Source organism: Hemicordylus capensis, chromosome 1 (genome assembly GCF_027244095.1).
Source record: "Hemicordylus capensis ecotype Gifberg chromosome 1, rHemCap1.1.pri, whole genome shotgun sequence".
NCBI classification, from domain to species: domain Eukaryota; kingdom Metazoa; phylum Chordata; class Lepidosauria; order Squamata; family Cordylidae; genus Hemicordylus; species Hemicordylus capensis.
This window is the reverse complement of record NC_069657.1, coordinates 268417379-268436807: the sequence shown is the minus strand read 5'-3', so window position 1 is coordinate 268436807 and position 19429 is coordinate 268417379. Positions and strand designations below refer to the sequence as shown.

General features: G+C 44.7%; 2 protein-coding genes across 4 annotated transcripts in view; one reads left to right on the top strand and one right to left on the bottom strand.

Annotated features, from left to right (window-relative positions):
* ATAD2B (ATPase family AAA domain containing 2B) overlaps positions 1 to 8480 on the bottom strand; it is a 143602-nt gene extending 135122 nt beyond the window's left edge. The window contains exon 1 of one of the 3 annotated variants that reach the window (XM_053285133.1): positions 7872 to 8480. In XM_053285133.1, the coding sequence (XP_053141108.1) occupies positions 7872 to 8063 (192 nt within the window). In that variant the 5' untranslated portion in view covers positions 8064 to 8480. Of the gene's footprint in view, positions 1 to 7578; positions 7701 to 7871 lie in introns of those variants that run through there. The other 2 variants (XM_053285134.1, XM_053285135.1) reach the window with 2 other exon arrangements.
* A 9463-nt stretch (positions 8481 to 17943) lies between these two features.
* Positions 17944 to 19429, top strand: part of UBXN2A (UBX domain protein 2A) — a 49537-nt gene continuing 48051 nt past the window's right edge. The window contains exons 1-2 of the mRNA XM_053285508.1: positions 17944 to 18028; positions 18912 to 19041. The gene's annotated coding sequence lies outside the window, so the exon portion shown is untranslated. The remainder of the gene's footprint in view (positions 18029 to 18911; positions 19042 to 19429) is intronic.

Genomic DNA, 19429 nt, shown 5'->3' with positions numbered 1-19429 from the left:
ACTCAGGTCTCCCCGGTCCTAGTCCAGCACTCTAACCACTACACCACGTTGGGTCTTTATTTATTTTGCAGACTGCCTAACCCATTTAAACCAAATTAGGTACAGTTGCAGTGAGTAACACACAGGGACACCTCAACGGCATACTTTGTGATGATGACATCCACCCTGATCCAAGATGGCAGACGCGTAAACGTGTGAGGTGCAAGAGGGCTAATTTGTGAACCAAAATTCAACCAATTTGAACCAGAATTCAAAATTGAACCAGTTTGACCCAAAATTGCTACAGCTGTAGGGACACATGGGATGCCCTAATGGCATGGTGTGTGGTGATGTCATCCACTCCAAAATGGCAGCTGTGTGAACATCTGAGATGCAAACAAGCTAATTTATAGACTGTCCATCTGAAAGAAATTGGGGACAGTTACAGTGAGTGACACAGGGACACCTCAATCGTCTAGTTTGTGATGTCATCTACCCCATCCAAAATGGTGCACGCATGAACATTTGAGGCACAAGAGGGCTAACTTGTAGACTGTCTAACTGATATGAACCAAATTAGGTACAGTTGTAGTGAGTGACACAAAGGTACACCTCAGTGGTGTAATTTGTTATGATGTCATCCACCCTGATTCAAGATGGCGGAACCATAAACTTTTGAGGCACAAGTGAGCTAACTTGTGAACTGCTGAACCAATCTGAACCAAATTTGCTACAGCTGTAGGGACACATAGGGATTCCCAATGGTGTAGTTTGTGATGATGTGATGATGTCATCCACCCCGATCCAAGATGGTGGATGTGTGAACTTTTGAGGCACAAGTGAACCAGGGACACCTCAATGATGTAGTTTCTAACGATGTCAATCACACCAATCCAAAATGACATATGCATGAACATTTGAGATTCAAGAGATCTAACTTGTGGACCTCGATTTGAACCAAATTTAGTCCAGTTGTAGAGACAGTGAAAGGAAAGTAGGCTGATTAGTTCTTACTAGAACCGGCTTTTTTTTTTTTTTTTAATGCTACAGAAAATTAGCAGAGAGATTGCATTCAGAAGCAAAAAAAGTAGCAGGAAACCTACATTGCTTTCCACCTGAAAAGAGGTGAAAAGTTATGAGATCCCTGTATTTCCACATCCCCGCCCCTGCAGGAAAGCAAGCAGCTTGGATGGAGAGCAATGTTGAGGAGACAAATGGTACGAGGAAAAGAGCTGAGCAGCCCCTTACTCTAGGGATGTGCATGAACTGGCTTGAAGGTGCAACAATGGGACGGGGAGATGGCTTTAAGAGTGGGAGTGGGTGCACTTACACACACACCCACGTTTCCCCTGCTGGTGTGCAAGTCCTTAATAGCCCGCCGGGGCAGCAGCATACCTCCCTGCCTCCCTGTGCCGCCGTTTACCAGATGTAGCTGGAAGTAGGAAGTGTGACTGCATGTGTCCCGTGTGCGCGCACATTACACTCACATTCCCATGCGCCCCGCTGGTTCCGTGCACATTCCTACCTTACTCTGGCCTTCCCCCACTGTAATTGGCAGCCTCACATATTTGCTTTTCAGTAAAAGAGTGAGTAGACTGTTAATGCAGCTCTTGCATATCATCTAATTTGGCCTTCTGTTGTGGGTGGTGGTTTGAAGGGGGAGGAAGAGGCTGTAGGTAACACAGTGGCACAGAAGTGCTAGCATTTCCATGGCTTTACTCAAAGAAGCCTCAAAGTTGTAGATCGGTGAATGTAATACATTAACTGACGTACACAGCTGAGGAGGATGAAACTGAGTAGCATTAGAAAGGGGATGGAGGCCTTCCTCCAATTAAGCTCCACAGTTGCAGCTAGCTCTTGCTGTAGCAACAGTCCTTTTTGACTGTGCTCTTACAGCACTGTTATCCCATTCATGTTCTAGGCTCCTATCTCTCCAACTCTTTGCCCTTTTTCCTCATTGGATACACCAGCCCTGGCCTGCAATGAATAGCTTCTGCAGGTAGGACCCAAGTAGGTTATTACCCAATGACTGTTAGAATTCTGCTAGGTTGTCTAGTAAGTGATGTGATTTCCTTCTTAGGAATGTTTCAAGAAGAGGCTGCACAGGCATCAATTGAGGATGTTCTTTGTTTAGACAGGGATTCAATCAGATGAATTTGAGCCCACAATGTCCACGCTAAGCCAGCAAGCGGAATTGATGACCCACAGAGTCTCCCAACCCCCCTTCCAATTCCATTATGTTATATTACAAGACAGGAACATAATATCCATTATACCAAAGCCACATTTTTCAAGCATTTGCTTCCAAGTGGGTACTTTCCGCCCACCCCACCCTCCACCCACCCCAAGGTGTAATTACCACCAACAATTATGAAACAATGATGTAGGTTTCAGCTGGAACATTCCCATTAACAGAATGGTACAGAAACACTCGAACTGCTCAAGATATTAAAAGAAATGTACTGCAAAAATTACAAATGGCTTACACTGTAACACATTTTAGTTTAACACCTAAGAAACAATAATTTGTTCTACAGAACCCTATATCGCTATATGTGAGTCTATAATTCTGAGAATCCTTTTTATAATCAATTATAAAGGGCAGTGCTATGATACATATAAATCAAATGCTACTGAAAGCCCTATTTCTAGCCAGGAACACACTTATCAGGTCAGGCAGCACTTATCGCTAGAGCTTTTGGGCATAATTAAATATTACATGCCTGAATCTCAGAGAATCAGAACATTAGCTTTGTGAATATGTGGATGTGAATAGGATCACATTAATCACAGATTTTAGGAGCATGTCAATATTTGTGTGACGCTATGAAGTTTTTAAAATAAAATCTCAATAATAATGTTTTTCCATGCTGAACAACACAATTTATAGGACCTGAAAAACCAGTTAGGCCAATATTTTCATCTGCATATAGTACCAAAATACAACTCCAATATCACTTCAGCAGCACAACAATCTCACCCCATGATCCATTTAGCAGCTAGAGATTTAGTCAGTTGACAATCTTGCTATTTACCAAATGCATTAAATCTGAACAACTGCATGACAATCACAAAACATTACTTTGCTCAATACTGAAATGATCACAAACTTCTCTATCTACCCAATTTTTCTATCTACAATCAAATAAAATTCAGAGGTACAAGTCAGACTTAACTGCAACCCACTTTAAAAAGCGTCATCTATATGTAATTCCTTCTACTCTGCTTTATAACACTGTAGTTATGACAACAGTAAACAAAATCATCATCAAGTTTCCAAGCAGCAAATGGTAAAAACAAGTCTCTAAATAAGTCAAGATTACAAAAAGACAATATAAAAGCATTCCATTAATTTAACACAGAATAGATAAAGACAGCTGGTGCAATTCAAAGATGTGCTCACAAAAAGGATTCCCTATTTGGGGGATGGGACCATAGCTCAGTGCAAGAGCATCTGCTTTGCATGTAGAAGGTCCCAGGTTCAATCCCTGGTATCTCCAGGTGAGGGCTAGGAGAGACCCCTGTCTGAAACAGTGGACAGCCTCTGCCAGTCAGTACTGAATGACAATATTAGACAATACTGACCTAGATTGATCAATTGTCTGACTAGGTATAAGGCAGCTTTCTACGAATCTACATACTCTAAAGAGAAATACTCAGCTGAAAAACAAGAACATGGAAATCTCTGTACATGCATAGAGTTCTATGAAAACACTATTTAGAATTGGGCCTAAGATGCATATAAATTTACCAGCTAACCATACAAATCCCATCCTGCAGGCCCAAAATGTTAGAACACATAATTCATCAAGTGTACTACAGATGTACCGATTCATCAAGTGTACTACATAAATAAAGAAAAAAACAGATGGCACTACAGGGAAAAACTCAACAACCACCATGCAGCAAATCTTAGATGCTCAAACTATATAGTACACAACTATTCCAAGAGATTGAGCACTTATAAAAATAAGTTTCTTTTTTTAAGGTGAAGTATTTTTGCTGAAAGTAAAAGCTTTCTACCTAAAATTTATTATAGAGGGATGCCAACACAAGACCAAAAATGCTATTTGCTTATTAAGCCCCCAAAAGGTTTTAAAGTTTTTAAATGATAGCAACATTACATCATTACAATCATACATACAAGTTCTCAATTGATTTAGACACAATATTTCATAATTCCCTTTCATCCCACCCCAAAATATGATGTTGACATATAAAAGCTTAACTTTTAAAGTACATAGCACTGCATACATGTTTAAATGTAGTTAGGAAAGAATACCCCAGTAGCCCTATAGTGTAGAGGTGCGCACAGAATGGGTTTTGCATTCCACTGCGAAATCGGAACGCAAAACAGCCTGAATGTTCTGACCGAAACATCGGGGTGACCTAGTATTTCTACAGAACAGGCCCATTCTGTTTGGAATGTTCCAAGTGTTCTGGCTTTTAAAGAAAAATTAAGCTAGTGAGGGTGGCACAAGGTACCTTTAACTTTAAATTAATCAAAGCTCTTACCAGCGGTGCCGCCAGCACAGCAAGCTGCTGCCACCGCAGCGCTCCAGACACCATCCTGCCCACCAGTGGTGGTGCAACTCTGGAACCAAGTGAGCTATCTTACTAGCTCAAGTTTTTTAGTTTTTTAAAGCTAGAACACTTGGAATGTTCCAAACAGAATGGGCTTGTTCTGTTCCGAGCTCGGAACAGTTTTCCCTTTTTAGGGATGTTCTGTCCCGAGCTCAGAACACTCAAAACAGCCCATTCTAAGTTGGAGTGTTCTGAGCTCAGAACATTCTGCACATACCTACTATACCATAAAAGTACCACAAGCAGTATCAAGCTGACATGCGACAGTAATCTCGGTGTGTCTTTGCCATTACAATTAAGCAAACAATACGTGGGGAAATAGGAAAAATGAAATAAAGACAGGGTAATAAAAATACAAAAAGAAAACTTTCAAATTGGGGATTTCTTCATGTTGTCTTTTAACATATGAAACAAGAGTATGTTTTCTAGCATAAAAACACATTTTAGACAAAAATATATTCTAAACCTACAATACGCATCCAACGCACAACACACATTTGTACCACCTTTCATACATTACAAGTGGTACAAACCAGTCCTAACACTCCCAAAGAAGTTTTGTTAAAACAAAAAGAAACTTGTATTTACAATTCTACTTGTCATTCCTTTATTCTACTATGCCCATGATTTACTTCTGCTGTGCAAAGTAGTGGAAAAGAAAATGTACTACTGTATCCATGACTATCAGACAGTATCACTCATTTAATACTCCACAGCACTTCAGTGCAGAAACAACTGGAATATTTTTAATATACCACAGCCTTTTAACTATTTGCTTGGGGCAAGCGGTAACAATTCCTTCTAAGCTAGTAACTTGCAAGAGCTATTGCTCAAGCCATCTTATGACTTTAAAGATAAAGATAAGAAACTGACAAAATTGCTTTTTCTTTCGACATCATTTCTCTGTGTGCGAGATGACAGACAGACTGGCAGACTCCATTATGCCAGACAGCAGACTGGGGAACTGTTAAATACTTGCACTTATCTGCAAGGTTGACTTGATATACAGTATTTGGATTAAGGCACCCTGAAAAATGTTAACACTCTGTTTTAATATCTACCACTGTTAGGAGGCCATAAAACAGCATCCAAATCACTAGTAATAGTTTTACTATATTCTGCACTGGTCGGACCTCACTTGAAATACTGTCTCAAGTTCTAGGCATCATATTTTTAAAACGTTGATAAAATGGGAGGATTCAAAGAAGGGCAACAAAGATGGTGAAGAGACTGGCATCTATGAAGAATGGTGAAAGGAACGGAATATGTATAGCCTACAAAGATAAAACAAAAAGGAGACAGGAGAGCAATCTTCAAATATCTGAAGGACTGTCACACAGAAGATACTTTTTCTATGTTGCTCCGGAGGGCATGTCTACAACCAATGGGTAGAAATTACAAGGAAGCAGATTTGGGCTTGACATTATTATTAATAATTATTATTATTATTATTTTACATTTTATATCCCGCTCTTCCTCCAAGGAGCCCAGAGCAGTGTACTACATACTTAAGTTTCTCCTCACAACAGAAGTAGGTTAGGCTGAGAGAGAAGTGACTGGCCCAGAGTCTCCCAGCAAGTCTCATGGCTGAATGGAGATTTGAACTCGGGTCTCCCCGGTCCTAGTCCAGCACTCTAACCACTACACCACGCTGGCTCTCAGTTAGGAAATGCTTCCTAACTGTAAGAGCTCTTCAACAGGGGAACAGTCTTGTCTTGTGTAAAGGAGGAGACTCTAGATGTTTTGAAACAGAAGCTGGATGGTCAAATGCTGTAGAAGTTTCCTGCATGAACAGGAGGTTCGACTAGGGATTCTCAATGTTGAGTCCCCAGATGTTATTGGACTTCAACTCCCATAATCCCAAACCAAAGGCCACTGGAGCTGGGGATTATGGAGTTGTAGTCCAATAACATCTGAGGACCCAACGTTGAGAATCCCTGGACTAGAAGACCTCCAAGGACCTTTCTCACTCTAAAATTCTATGACACAGTGAATTGCCAGTGCTCATCTTCTCCCCATTGGGAAAGAGTAATAAGCAACATCTCCAGAAATCTGCAGCTCTCAAAACCTACCAAATGGCAGTGTCAAACATTAACCAGCACAGTCAACATACTAGATACAAATCATGTTGAAATACCTGGCTGACACAGATAGTTCTACGGTAATATATCTCTGCAACACAACATTTATCCCAGCAAGTTTATCCCATTTATCCCAGCAAGCAGGAGAGATTGTCTCCCCAAGAGCCACTGGAAACTGTTTCAGGGTGTGTGTGCGGGGGGGGGGGGGGGGGTGCGTGTGCGCGACTTCCCCTTTTAAAATTGAGCAAAGTTGGTGCAGCTCCTAACTTAGTCAATAGGGGACTTGCGAGCTGTGTACACCGGAGTCTGCTGCCTGGCACCAGAGACACTGCCAGTCAGTCTGTGCCTCCTACACACAGAGAGAGAGAGAGAGGAGAAAAGGAGAAGAGAGAAAGGAGCATACATACAGAGAACCTTGTTCTTTCTCGCCCGTTGCCTTCCAAGGCCACAGGTCCACCCTCCCCAACCTTCCCCCTCCACAGCTGCCGTGTTGGTCGTGCTCTCCCGCAGCCAGCCACTTGGCCGCAGCGTCCTCCTCAGCGGCAAGCTCGGAGCCATTCAACCTCAAATGACCTCTCCTTCAGCGAGCGAGCTGTGCAAATCCCAGCCCGCCCCCTCACCGCCCAGCCGAGCAGCGCACACTCCTCGTCTCTCACGTCTCCCGCCTGCAACAGGCCCCCCGCCCGCGACCTCCTCCACCCCCCCCCCCCAAACAGAGCCAGCCCGCTTTTGCCTGGCACAGCCGCAGCCAGCCAAGGGCCGTCCCGTCCCCCACGCCCCGGGCCGTGTTCGCCAACTACCAGCGCGCCCCGCACCACCCCCACCCCCCCCCACCCCCCGCTGCCCGGGTCCCACGACCTCCAACACGCCACATCGCGACCCGCCAGCGACTCCAGCCCAGACACCCACCTACACACCCGACCCAGGCGCTCACTTTGCGAGTTTGCCCGGACGGTCCGTCCTCCGTCCCGGGGCACTCCGGTCCCGCCGCCCGCGCAGGGACACGATCAGCCACCCGCTCGCGGGAGGGAGCCTCCATCCAGACACGGGCCCCGCGCCTCCCTCGTCGCCCCCCCCCCCCAGCCCCGTGAGTGACTGGCAGCCGTCGGTCGCCACGACAAGGGGCGAGCGCGGCTGCCCGTCCCGGCTGTTCCTGCCCGATTGCAGCAGCGCAGCCTCCCCGGGGCCCGCCGCCTCGGGTCTCTTGCTCTCCCTCCCGTCCCTTACCCGGGCCGACTCCTCATCCTGCCCAGCCGCCGCTGCTGCTGCTGCCGCTGCCGCTGCTGCCGCCGCTTTGGCGCTAGTCCTCGACAAGCGGGTCCTGGACGAGATGAAATGGCTGCCGGGCCCGGAGACCGCCGCCGCCGCCGCCGCCGCTTTACCGGGAAGCCGCTGGGAGCTCTTTCGGGTGTTCACCATGGCCCCGCCGCAGCCACCCCAAGAAGGGAGGCGCTGGCGCTGTCTCCGCCGCCTCCGCTTTGGGGAGCGGCGCTGCTGCTGCTGCCGCCGCTGCCGCCGCCGGGCGAGGGACAAGGGCCCGAAGGCGCAGGGAGCTCCTCCTCCTTCTCTGCTCAGTCATACACTAACTGGCCGCCATTACTTGTTCAGCCTTCCCTTTCTCTCCTCGGTCACGGCGGCGTCTCCCGCTGCCACTGGGGGGCGCTGCTCCGACGCCGTTCATAGGGTCGCCTTATCCCCCCGCCCCCGACACACACGCACATTTGGTAACATAGAGATAGAGAAAAAGCAAGAGTGACGAACGGGATAGACTTCCTGCAAATATTGACTTTCTCTATTGGCCTGGTTATCCTTTAGGTACTGAGCGGTGCCGCTCTATCCATTGTCTTTTCTATCGTGAAAAACCCATAAGCTTTGCATCGGAACCTGGAGAAAGAAAGCAGTTCCATTTGAAACACGAAGTACCGAAAAAGAACGTGGTGGAGTGTGATTCGTTTTGTTTTCCTAGCTTTGCGTCAAGCCACTCTGGAGACGCTCTCTCACGACACGCTCTATACTTTCATTAAAAGGGGCAGGGGAGGATGTGGAAAAAAGACAGCTTGCTTGCAGCTTGCAAGTTGCTGGTAAACACATAAGATCGGTCTGCGCGTTGTTTCTAAGTTGGGCAGAGAGAAGCCCAGCCACAGCGACTTTCTGCATATCGGTGTCTTTCGTTTTTCCCAAATGAGGATGGCTGCTTTGCAAAATAAGATCTTCTTCTTCCCAAATCAGAGATAATGTCTACCGTAAGGGAATAAACTAACAGGTCCAAGCTTTATTCCTCTAGATCGGAGGTGATGCCAATTACCTCTCAGACCCTCTATTTATGCTCCTCCACTCCCCAGAATATTCCAGTAGACTCAACCAAACCTCGCTTAACTTCACCTCTCAATTGATTGGCCAAAGGCGTCACCAACAGAGTTCTTATTGCTTTAATTTGATTGGGTAGGACCTTCTCTCTCTCTCTCTCTCTCTCTCTCTGTGTAACCTTTCTCACTGGACAGTTTAAGATGCCACCCAACCCCCCCAACCCCAAGCTTTGTTTACTGACTGTAAACAGGCAAAGGTAGAACCAGCTACTAGCCATGTAAACAGACCCTTCACTGGTTACAGTGGACTCGCCTCAGTGCACATAACACCAACATTATTACATCAATCAAGCTACTACAGATAAATTCTTCACAGTGTTGATTTAAATGTTTGATTCTGTCTTGTTTTTGCAGGGTGTGTTTTTACTGTATTTTTTAAAATCTGTAGGTAACCCTGAGCAATTGGATGGCCTGTAGCATTTGCTTTGCCTGCAAGAGGTCCAAAGACCCCAAGCCCGATTCAGACATTAAGCTGTACAAGTGTACAGTGTACCTGTGTTCATTTTAAAAGTGAACCTGGACACAGGCCCTTCAAATGTACTTCTGAACCTGCAGGAAGTGTACTTCTGTACCTGCATTCAACACAACATGTGAATGACTGTACCTGTGTACAGATCTGTACCCATGTACACTGTACAATTGTTGTCTGAGTGTTGAACATAACATGTTAATGGGCCATCTCCAGGGAGGACTGGGGAGCTGCTGCCAGTCAATGTACAATACTGAACTAGCAAGGGTCTGACTCAGTATAAGGCAGCTTCCTCTGTGCATAGTTAAAGGTAAAGTGTGCTGTCAAGCGGTGTTGACTCCTGGTGACCACAGAGCCCTGTGGTTGTCTTTGGTAGAATACAGGAGAGGTTTGCCATTGCATTCTCCTGCACAGTATGAGATGATGCCTTTCAGCATCTTCCTGTATCGCTGGTGCACATTATAGGTGTTTCCCATAGTCTGGGAAACATACCAGCGGGGATTCAAACTGGCAACCGCTGTTTTGCCATTCAAGTCATTTCCCCACTGCGCCATTAGGTGGCTATATTCTGTTGAGTGCCATCAAGATGGATTTCTCTATGTATGCATTTTTAGTTAGATGACTAAAAATGCATACATAGAAAAATCCATCTTGATGGCACTCAACAGAATATTTACTAGAAAAATTAATTCTATTCCACTACGTTTAATTTCTGTGTAATAAAACAAATAACAGCAAAATGTTTTGATAAAACAATAATCTTATCCGTAGATAATTTATTCATAGGGCCTTGGGTACTTCCCCACTGTAAGCTTGGGCACCAACTCATCTTGCTTTCTGTTGAATGATCAAAGAAAAAGGGATTTCACTCTTATAATGAAGTATTTTGCCCATAAAGCTGTCAGGAACATTTCTAAATCATGTGATCAGGCAGCTATCCTTTGGTTTCCTGTCCTTTGGTTTCCCTCTTCATAGATGCAGAAAAAGTGGGTATGGTTCTGTGCCATCATCTTTCTGGATGTGTTAGCAAAGTTTCCATACTGTGGCTTGTATGGGCTTGGGCTTGAGGCTATGGAATCATTGGTCCGCTATTGGGCAGAGCTGGTTCCTCTGCCAGGAGTTGTCTATGGGTATGTTCTGTGCTTGCAGGTCACATCGTTGTTGACACTTCTGTGTGCAGTCATGAAGTATATGAGCAGCTTTTATTTTATATGTATTCTGTTTTCTTTTGCATTTTTAGTTAAGACTTAAAAGCACCATTAACACTGGTGCAAAGAAGAAACCTGGTCATGTAAACATTGATAATATAATCTGTCATGTCCCCTCTCTGCCCTTTTTCTACCAATTGCTGAATTATGCAAGTCCTTGCATGCATGGGCAGGATTAGTGCAGTCACACAGGTTCAGCAATACTGCTTGATAGAAGTTCAGGACTCCCTATAACTCAGTGCAAGAACACAGATATAGTTCTGTCTCTCTAGAAGAAAGGATTGGAATCCAAGGCTGCCATTCCAAACAGATTAGCCTTGATGAACACAATAGTACTTACTTCTGAGTAAACATGCAAAGGATTAGACTCTAATGAGTCTGGAACCAAGTTATGGGGAACCTAGGAGTCCTGAGGAAAAGCCCTGCACTGGGCTTTCAATAGCCTTTTGGCCTCCCATGCCCCTCACTGACGAATGGGGAGGGGAACTTGTTGGGTTCAGGTGATGGTCCATGGCCCTCTCACCCTCCCTGCCAATGAATGCAGGGGGATCTTTGAGAGGAGTGGCAGCTCTTCTCTCTCTAACCCTCACAGGAGAAGAAGAAGAGCCATGTCCACCATGTTCCTGACTCTTCACTGATGGGGATGGAAGATGGTAAGAGGAGCTACTGCTGCTGCAGAGTTCCATGGGGGCGGCGGTGGCAGCAGCAGCTCCTCTTTCCCCCTCTTTCCCCATTGACCAGTGTTCTTGCTCTCACAGACCCCTGTATCATTGCGGGGGCCTTTAGAAGAAAGTCCATTGGCTTGCGGGGACATCAGGAGAAGTGGAAGTGGCATGTAAGTCTCATTGGGCATGCAAGTGGCATGCAAGTCTAATGCGCAGCAGTTCCTCCTTCTCTCTCTTTCCCTGCTGGCCAATGGGAACGTACCCTAGAGGCCTCATGATGACACAAGTTCCTCTGGGAAATTTTCCCATTTTCAGATGGGGTTGTCAGAAGAAGACGAAGAAGAAGGAGTGTTGCAAATCTCTCAACTGGTTTGCACCACTGCTGCCACTAGTACTAAGGATTTAAGGGCCAGCCCAACCATGGGGGCCCAATGGGAGTGGGGCCCCAGCCAGTGCCAGATCTAGACAACCACTGACACCATGCCTGCACTGTAAGCTACCTTTAAAAAAAAATGTTGATCTGAATCTCTCTAACATATGTATTCCAAATTTTCAAGCAAGCAGCATGCATTGGAGCAATGCCCAGAGGCCCAGTCAGATTTGGGGATCTCTGTTTTAGAGCAATAGAAGCATATGGTGAAGGGGGATGGGGGTGGAAACAGAAATGCTTTTTCTAAACAGTCTGAAAACTAACTCAAGGGCCCGGACTGCAATTGCAAGTTTGTTCTAAAACAAATGCATCTTTGAATGTATGTTGGATCATTGTTTCTCCTAATCTGTTCTCTCTCTCTCTCTCTTCTGTTGCAGTCAACAAAAATGTGGTTGCTTGTGGTATGAATCTCTGCCACTTGGTGTTATTCTATTAGACTCCAGACTGCCATTTCTGTGATTAGCAGAGCAGGGACTGGTTTCGTTACCATGTGACTGGTAGGTTTCCAGTGAGAGAGGTGCTGCAGCCACCCACATTCACACATTTCCCGACCTTCTGCCCCAATTATAAACCTATAAGACACCATTATTTTTTCTCCATATGATCCTCCCCATCATGTAAAGAAATGCACATGTACAGGGCCTTTTTAAGAGGCCATGGGGCGGGGGAGGTGTGGCGAGGCCAGGATGGCAGAATGTTCATTTGGGAAAAAAACCCCTTCTGCTCTTTGGCTGACATACTGTGAAACGTTACACACATAGTGGAATATAACTTTTGTGCATTTGCACAAGAGTGCTGTTGCACATGTACAAAAATTGTACAGAGTTGTGGAACAGTGTGGCCATTTGTGGCTACACTGCACAGTTGGCTGCACTGTCGCACAACTCCATTAGCACAAAGATTACACTTGCGCAATAGCACTCTTGTGCAACTGTGCAAATGTTGCATTCCACTGCACACGTAATGTTGCACAGTGTTTTATTTATTTATTCATTTATTTGATTTCTATACCGCCCTTCCAAAATGGCTCAGGGCGGTTTACACAGAGAAATAACAAATAAATAAGATGGATCCCTGTCCCCAAACGGCTCACAATCTAAAAAGAAACATAAGACAGACACCAGCAACAGCCACTGCAGGGACGCTGTGCTGGGGGTGGATAGGGCCAGTTACTCTCCCACTGCTAAATAAAGAGAATCATCAGATTGGAAGGTGCCTCTTTACCAAGTAATCAAGGGTATGTAAGCCACGGCATCTTGTGTCAATCTAATAACCCAAAATACTGAAATAACTCAGTGATCAGCCACCCCTATCTCTAAAGAGTTAATCAGAAGTGAACCCTATCTTGACTGACAGGCTGGTGAACTCCAGGGCTCAGCCAATCAGCACACCAGTTGGGTGGGACCTAGAGAGCTGTTGCCAGGAAAAAGGGAGGGGTTTTTTTTTAGAAGAGAAGAAGCTAGGCTGGAGGTGATCAGAAGGACATGTGGCCATGGAGGATGGCTGCAGGAAAATGACTCTGTAGATCCTTGAAAGATAGGAGGGCAGGAAGCTTGAATTCTCATCTGGAGTTTGGTGAGTTCAAGGAAAGGAAGCCTGGGCTTTGGCTTTGGGAAGATTAGGGAAAAGGTTGTTTAGTCAGACTTTGCATGAGAAGTTATGTTTCTTTGGTGTGTGTACTTTTGCATATTCCTGATACTGTTCTATTATTGTTTACCTATAATGTAACTGAAATAAGAAACACTAGCCTGCGCCCATCCTATATAGGGTGTTGCAAAAGACTATAAACATTTAACTGTGCCTAAGACAACCTATTTTTGTAATCTACTAAGTATTTTTAACTGCATCTAAGGAAGCTAGAAAGCCTTAGACAGAAGCAGTCTGCAGTCATTGAATAAAACTTTTTTCCCCTCTTCTTTTTACAAGCCGCTCCAAGTTGGTTTTTAACTCAGAAAAAGGAGTGATTGAAGAGGGATTTTCCCTGGTGCAAACATATCCTCTGTCATTCAGCAGCTATCAGTTTTCTCATCCCATGTAAGCTTACACGTGGGAGGTTTTTGTACTTATCCAATAGCAAGATAAAGGATTTCCTCCCAAGCCCAGGGAAGTTCAAGCTCTGTCAATAAGAGTGGTGCTGGTGGCAGCCTTTTGAACCTACCGATATTACAGAATATCGAGGAGAACCCTCGTCAGCCAGCTCAACAGGGATGATTCAGCATTTCTTTCCCTCACATGAGTTTGCTCTGAGACAAAGGCTTTAATTTGCTACACTCTTGATCCTGGAATTGTATGTTAACTTCTTAGTTTTACTGCCTTGAATGAAAAAGACTGATGTGATCATTCCAAACACTGAACCATACTTTGAATGGGGCCCTTCATATGTGGGGCCCAGGCCAGGGCAATTGCCTCCCTTCCTTCCCCTGCCGAAAAAGGCACACATGTGCAATGAGTTACCACATCTATTTGTAGCAATGTAGCTCAACAACACTTGTTGAAAGAAGTACACTGATCAAAATAAGCATTGTTATTGTACTTTTCACATGCACCTCTCTGTGTGATGGGAAGCTCCAATTAGAAACAAAAACAGCCAGCAGTGACCATGCAAAGCCACCCTCTCAAATGATGGGTCAACACTTAAGTGGTGGTCCTACATTCACAAGTAGCTTAATGAAAATACCTGTATTATATCCAAACGTTATCAATTCAAATTGTATTAATTATTGCTAGTTTCCATTTTTTCATCCCCAGAATGCAAGATCAAGCTCATTACCTAATGCCTCCAATATGAGATGCTGCAAAAGCACATAGAACAATTATTATTATTATTATTACATTTTATATCCCGCTCTTCCTCCAGGGAGCCCAGAGTGGTGAACTACATACTTAGGTTTCTCCTCACAACAACCCTGTGAAGTAGGTTACGCTGAGAGAGAAGTGACTGGCCCAGAGTCATCCAGCAAGTATCATGGCTGAATGGGGATTTGAACTTGGGTCTCCCGGTCCTAGTCCAGCACTCTAACTACTACACCATGCTGGCTCTCAACTAGTGATGTACAACCTCTATTTCTTCGACAGCTTTTGACGTAGTTTTAATGTGATTTTTATGGTGTGTTATTGCGATTAGGTGGCTTGACTGTTTTGTTAGCTGCCTTAGCAGAAAAGGTAGGATAGAAATCTAGCAAACAAATAAATCAACAAATAAATTAACAGAATCCTACACGTATTGATTCTTGAATGGCTATCATCATGCATCTTTTGAATGAACATTGCAGAGCAAATTTCTTTGTTCCCTGTTATACAATGTAAGAACAAATCTTGAAGATTTCTTCATCTATGGTGGCAGGATATAAACTTAACACAGAGGGTGGGATCCAGACTAAACTAGTCATGACTAAGTCTCAAAGTTCATCTCAGTATAACCCTGTCAATATATGCAAGAAACTTTGGTGGGAGAGTTTGGTAGGAGAGTTCTGATGTGGTAAAATGGACCAGTTGTAGTTGGAGATCACATTTTTAAATGCTCTCTTGCATAACAAAAAACCTTTGAGGCTATTCACAGGGATGTGCAAAACTGGGCTAAGGAAGCCCAGCCCAGTTTTGCATGCATGTGTGATCCCATTGGCCACACAGCAGCAAACCTACCTGTGAAGCCACCCCTCAAAATGGAGTTAGGAGAGCGAGCACTCTCCTAACCCTGTTCTGGCAATTGTCTGGCAGACTCGGGGGAGAGGGGATCCCAATAATGTACCGCACAATAATGCAGGGCGGCGTATCCTGGCACCCCGATCCCCGGAGCTACGGGCAGGAACCAGTGATTGTCTGGGTGGGCAGTCCACCCACCTGAGGAGGCAACACTGCTCGTCTGTGGGGAGGGTAAGTGTCGTAAATCTCTTAGCTCGGCTAACCCAACAGGATTTACAACCCCCTTCAGCACTCCCCCTGCGGGTTAAATAGGAAGTAGCAGCGAAGCTGCATAAAGAAAAACAAAAGGCTCACAAAGAAAATAGTAAATGAATCAAGTCCCCTGAACTGAACTACGTACCCCCCTCTAACAATAACTGAGTAATAACTTAAAAGAAAACAACAGAGCAAGGAATGAAAAATAACAAAGGAGACCAGAGCAAGGAATTAACGGAACAAGAACACAGAGCAGGAAAGAACAGAACAAGGGCAACTGGGACTTGAAAAAGTTGAGAATTCAAAATAGAACACAGTCCGCGGTCAGCGAAAGTTGCTAACAGCATCTGTGCAAGTCACAGACTGCTTAATATATGGCTCAAGAGAACCAGCAGCCAATCAGTTTTCCCTGAGTCAGCACTTCGGCTTCCTCTCTTGTGATCTCCTGCACCTTCGTGTCTCCCACTGAGCTTTCCTCTTGAGATGTCTTCTCAAGACAGGTGAGATCCCAGCCTCCTCCTGATCAGCCTGCTCCTGATCAGGATTCATGTCTGGCAGCTGTTCCGATTAGGGATGTGCACGACGATCTTCGGCGCCAGCGGGGGTAGAGCTTTAAGGGCGGGGGAGGGTGTACTCACCCCTCCCGCCGCATTTCCCCCGCCGGCGCGCTGTCGGTTTTAAGCCCCTCGGGGCGGCAGTGTTCCTCCCTGCCGCCCCGTTTCTGCCCTCGGCCAGAAGTGGCGAGTGCGCGTGTGCACGCCGTGCATGCGCGCACGGCAGAGGGGCATGCGCACGCGCACTCGTAACTTCCGGCCACTTCCAGCCAAGGGCAGAAATGGGGCGGCAGGGAGGAACGCTGCCGCCCCGAGGTGCTTAACACCGACAGCGCGCTGGCGGGGGAAATGCGGTGGGAGGGGTGAGTACACCCTCCCCCGCCCTTAAAGCTCTACCCCCGCCGGCGCCAAAATGCCGAAGCGGCCCCTAGCCCAAAACGTTTCGGAGGCCTTTACAATGGCCTCCGAAACGTTTCGGGCATATGCCTAGTTCCGATTCCTCAGCTCCAGAGTCTGGTCTCCCTGCCAAATTCTGTTGCTGTGCCTCTGAGCCCTCACTAGCAGGCGAATCCTCCCGTTCCTCTTCTGACTCTTCTGAGTCAGAAGTCTGGGCCATGACAGTAAGTGTAACCCACTCTCCCCGCAGACTGCCCCGGAGCCCTTCTCATGGATCGTGAGAAGAGGCTCTGTAAGTAGAAAAGCAGCACCAAAAGGATCAGGGTGAGCTAGAACCTTGTCTCGGGCATGCTAATGTATTCTCTATAGATCATTATTTATTTATGTATGTAACATATTTGTATACTGCCCACTACCGAAGTCTCTAGGTGGTTTACAGCAACAAAACAAAACAATTTTTAAAAACCATTAAAACATATAAAAATATCCAATTAAAATACCCATCAAAACTACCAAATAGCTAAAATGCTTGGCTGAAGAAATGTGTCTTTAGTCATTTCCTGAAAGCCAACAGGGATCGAGCATGTCTAATCTCAGCAGGAGGAAGTGTATTCCACAGCTCTGGAGTAACTACAGAGAAGGCACATTAGTTTTACACAGGGGAGTATTCAGCATAGCACATCTTCTACCTGCAATGGTACAGTTCACTCTGCCCCCTCAAGGTTCTGGCACATCATTCCTCCCACGTGTGCAGAGCAGCCCTTAACACTAGGCCTATGCACACAATAGAATAAGATGAACGGGCACTGAATAGATAGAATGGATCATATCACGTCAGACTCCAGGTGGAGAATTGTACTTCTGAATACTCCCACACATCAAAACTCCCTGCAAATAGAAAAGTAGCCCATCAAGGATAAATGTCCTGGCCTGGCCCTTTGCCTGCTGTGCTTCTCTTCTATGTGAAGGGAACTTTTAGGTAGGGAAGCATTAAAAAATGTTTCCCCCCCCCACTTGCAGTCCAACCTGCTCTACCACTTTGGAATTCTACCACCTGTGCTGGTCTTGGTGGGACTTGTGTCAGAGCCAATATGCATAGGATCAACCTGCAGATCTTTAGCTGATCGATCGATCAATTAAACCTAATGGAAACTGGCAGTCCTCATAATTACACAATCGGTTATATACAGAAAACATCGCATGAAACAAGCATCCTGTCAGGAGCTGAAAGTCTCGTGACCCTACTGCCGTGATACTCAGTTTCCGCATGACCATCTCTCTTACGCTTGATCTTTTCTTATATTCATATACAGACCAATTAGCTCTTGTGTGATGAAATATAACGCTGAAATCAAATAATGGAATACAGCTCCTTAGAAAATGACATATCAAAGTAACAGTGAGTATTTTGTCGTGTGTAGTGTGCGTGTGTTCACCTGTCCTTCCCTTCCTCTTGCAGTTTTGAGTTGCGAAGACTGGACTATGATTTTTAATACAAAGACTAGACAGATGATTCTTTAAGTTATATCAAAATAAGGCACAAATTGTTCCCTTGGCATAAATGACAGGCATTCATTTCCCAGCTGGCTCTGCATGTTATTACCCTTCACAAAAGAAACATTCTGAATTAAGGAGTTTTCAATGAAATGAGTTCTTAGTTAAGTCAATATTGACAATATTAAATATAAATTTATTGTGATAAGCAACCAGCAGAGGACATTGTGAGTTGTAAGGTAGACCACAATGCATAATTCAAAGTGAGAAACAGTGCAGAATTATGCTCCACTCAAGGCACATAAATCCTGTAAAACGTTATAAATGCATTGGAGGCAACCAGAGCAACTGTTATATATCTTGAATTATTTTGCATATAGGTTAGCGGTGTGTTTTCTGGTTTCTCTGAGAAATGGAGACTACTAAATATGTATTTTTAAAAAATATTTTATTTATAACTATTGTATTAGATTCTTAATTTATTGTTTTATAGCTGCTTCCCTCCCAAACACAAAGTAACCTTATTTAGATTTAACTAAGAGTTTATTCATAAACAACTCAATTTTTCCCTTCTCCTTTCCCTCCCTTTTCCTTCTCCTTTTTCTCTTTCGCCATCTTTTTTCCTCCTTTCTCCTTCTCCTTTCTCCTCTTGTCCTCTTCATCTTCTCCTTTCTCCTCTTCTCCTTTCTCCTTCTCTTTTCTCTTTGTCACTTTTCCTTCTCCTTTTTCTCCTTCTCCTTTCCCTCCCTTTTCCTGTCTGATTCCACCCCACCCCCCACTCACTACAGGGTCCCCACTGGGACAAACTTCTAAGCAACAAAACAAAGGATACTGGATAGGATACAACATATATGTTTTAAACAAGTAGCTGATATTAAATAACAGCTTTTTGGGCAGGCTACAAATCTAAGAAATAAGGTAAGAAATCATATTTAAATTGATTTGCCCTATAATTTGAGATGTGGTGTGATATAGGAATATACTAAGATATGTTGCTGCAGTTTTTCAGCCGCTCATGTACCAAAAAATCAGGTATGGTGTCTTGGACAGTATACTGTAATTTTAATAAAATGAATTTGTATTTATTGTATTTACAATTGTATTTGTAATGTTATTTAACTGCATACAGTTCTATTAATATTAGTACTGGCCAGTGCGTTTTAGTCCTAGAAATTAGAGTGATATAACTGTTTGGGGGACCTGTCCTGGTCCTTTCCAGTGGGAGATCATAGCCAGGAGAACCTATTATCTTTTGTCCTCTATGAGTCTGTGTCACAGAGTCTATGGGACCCCTACTGTTCCACAG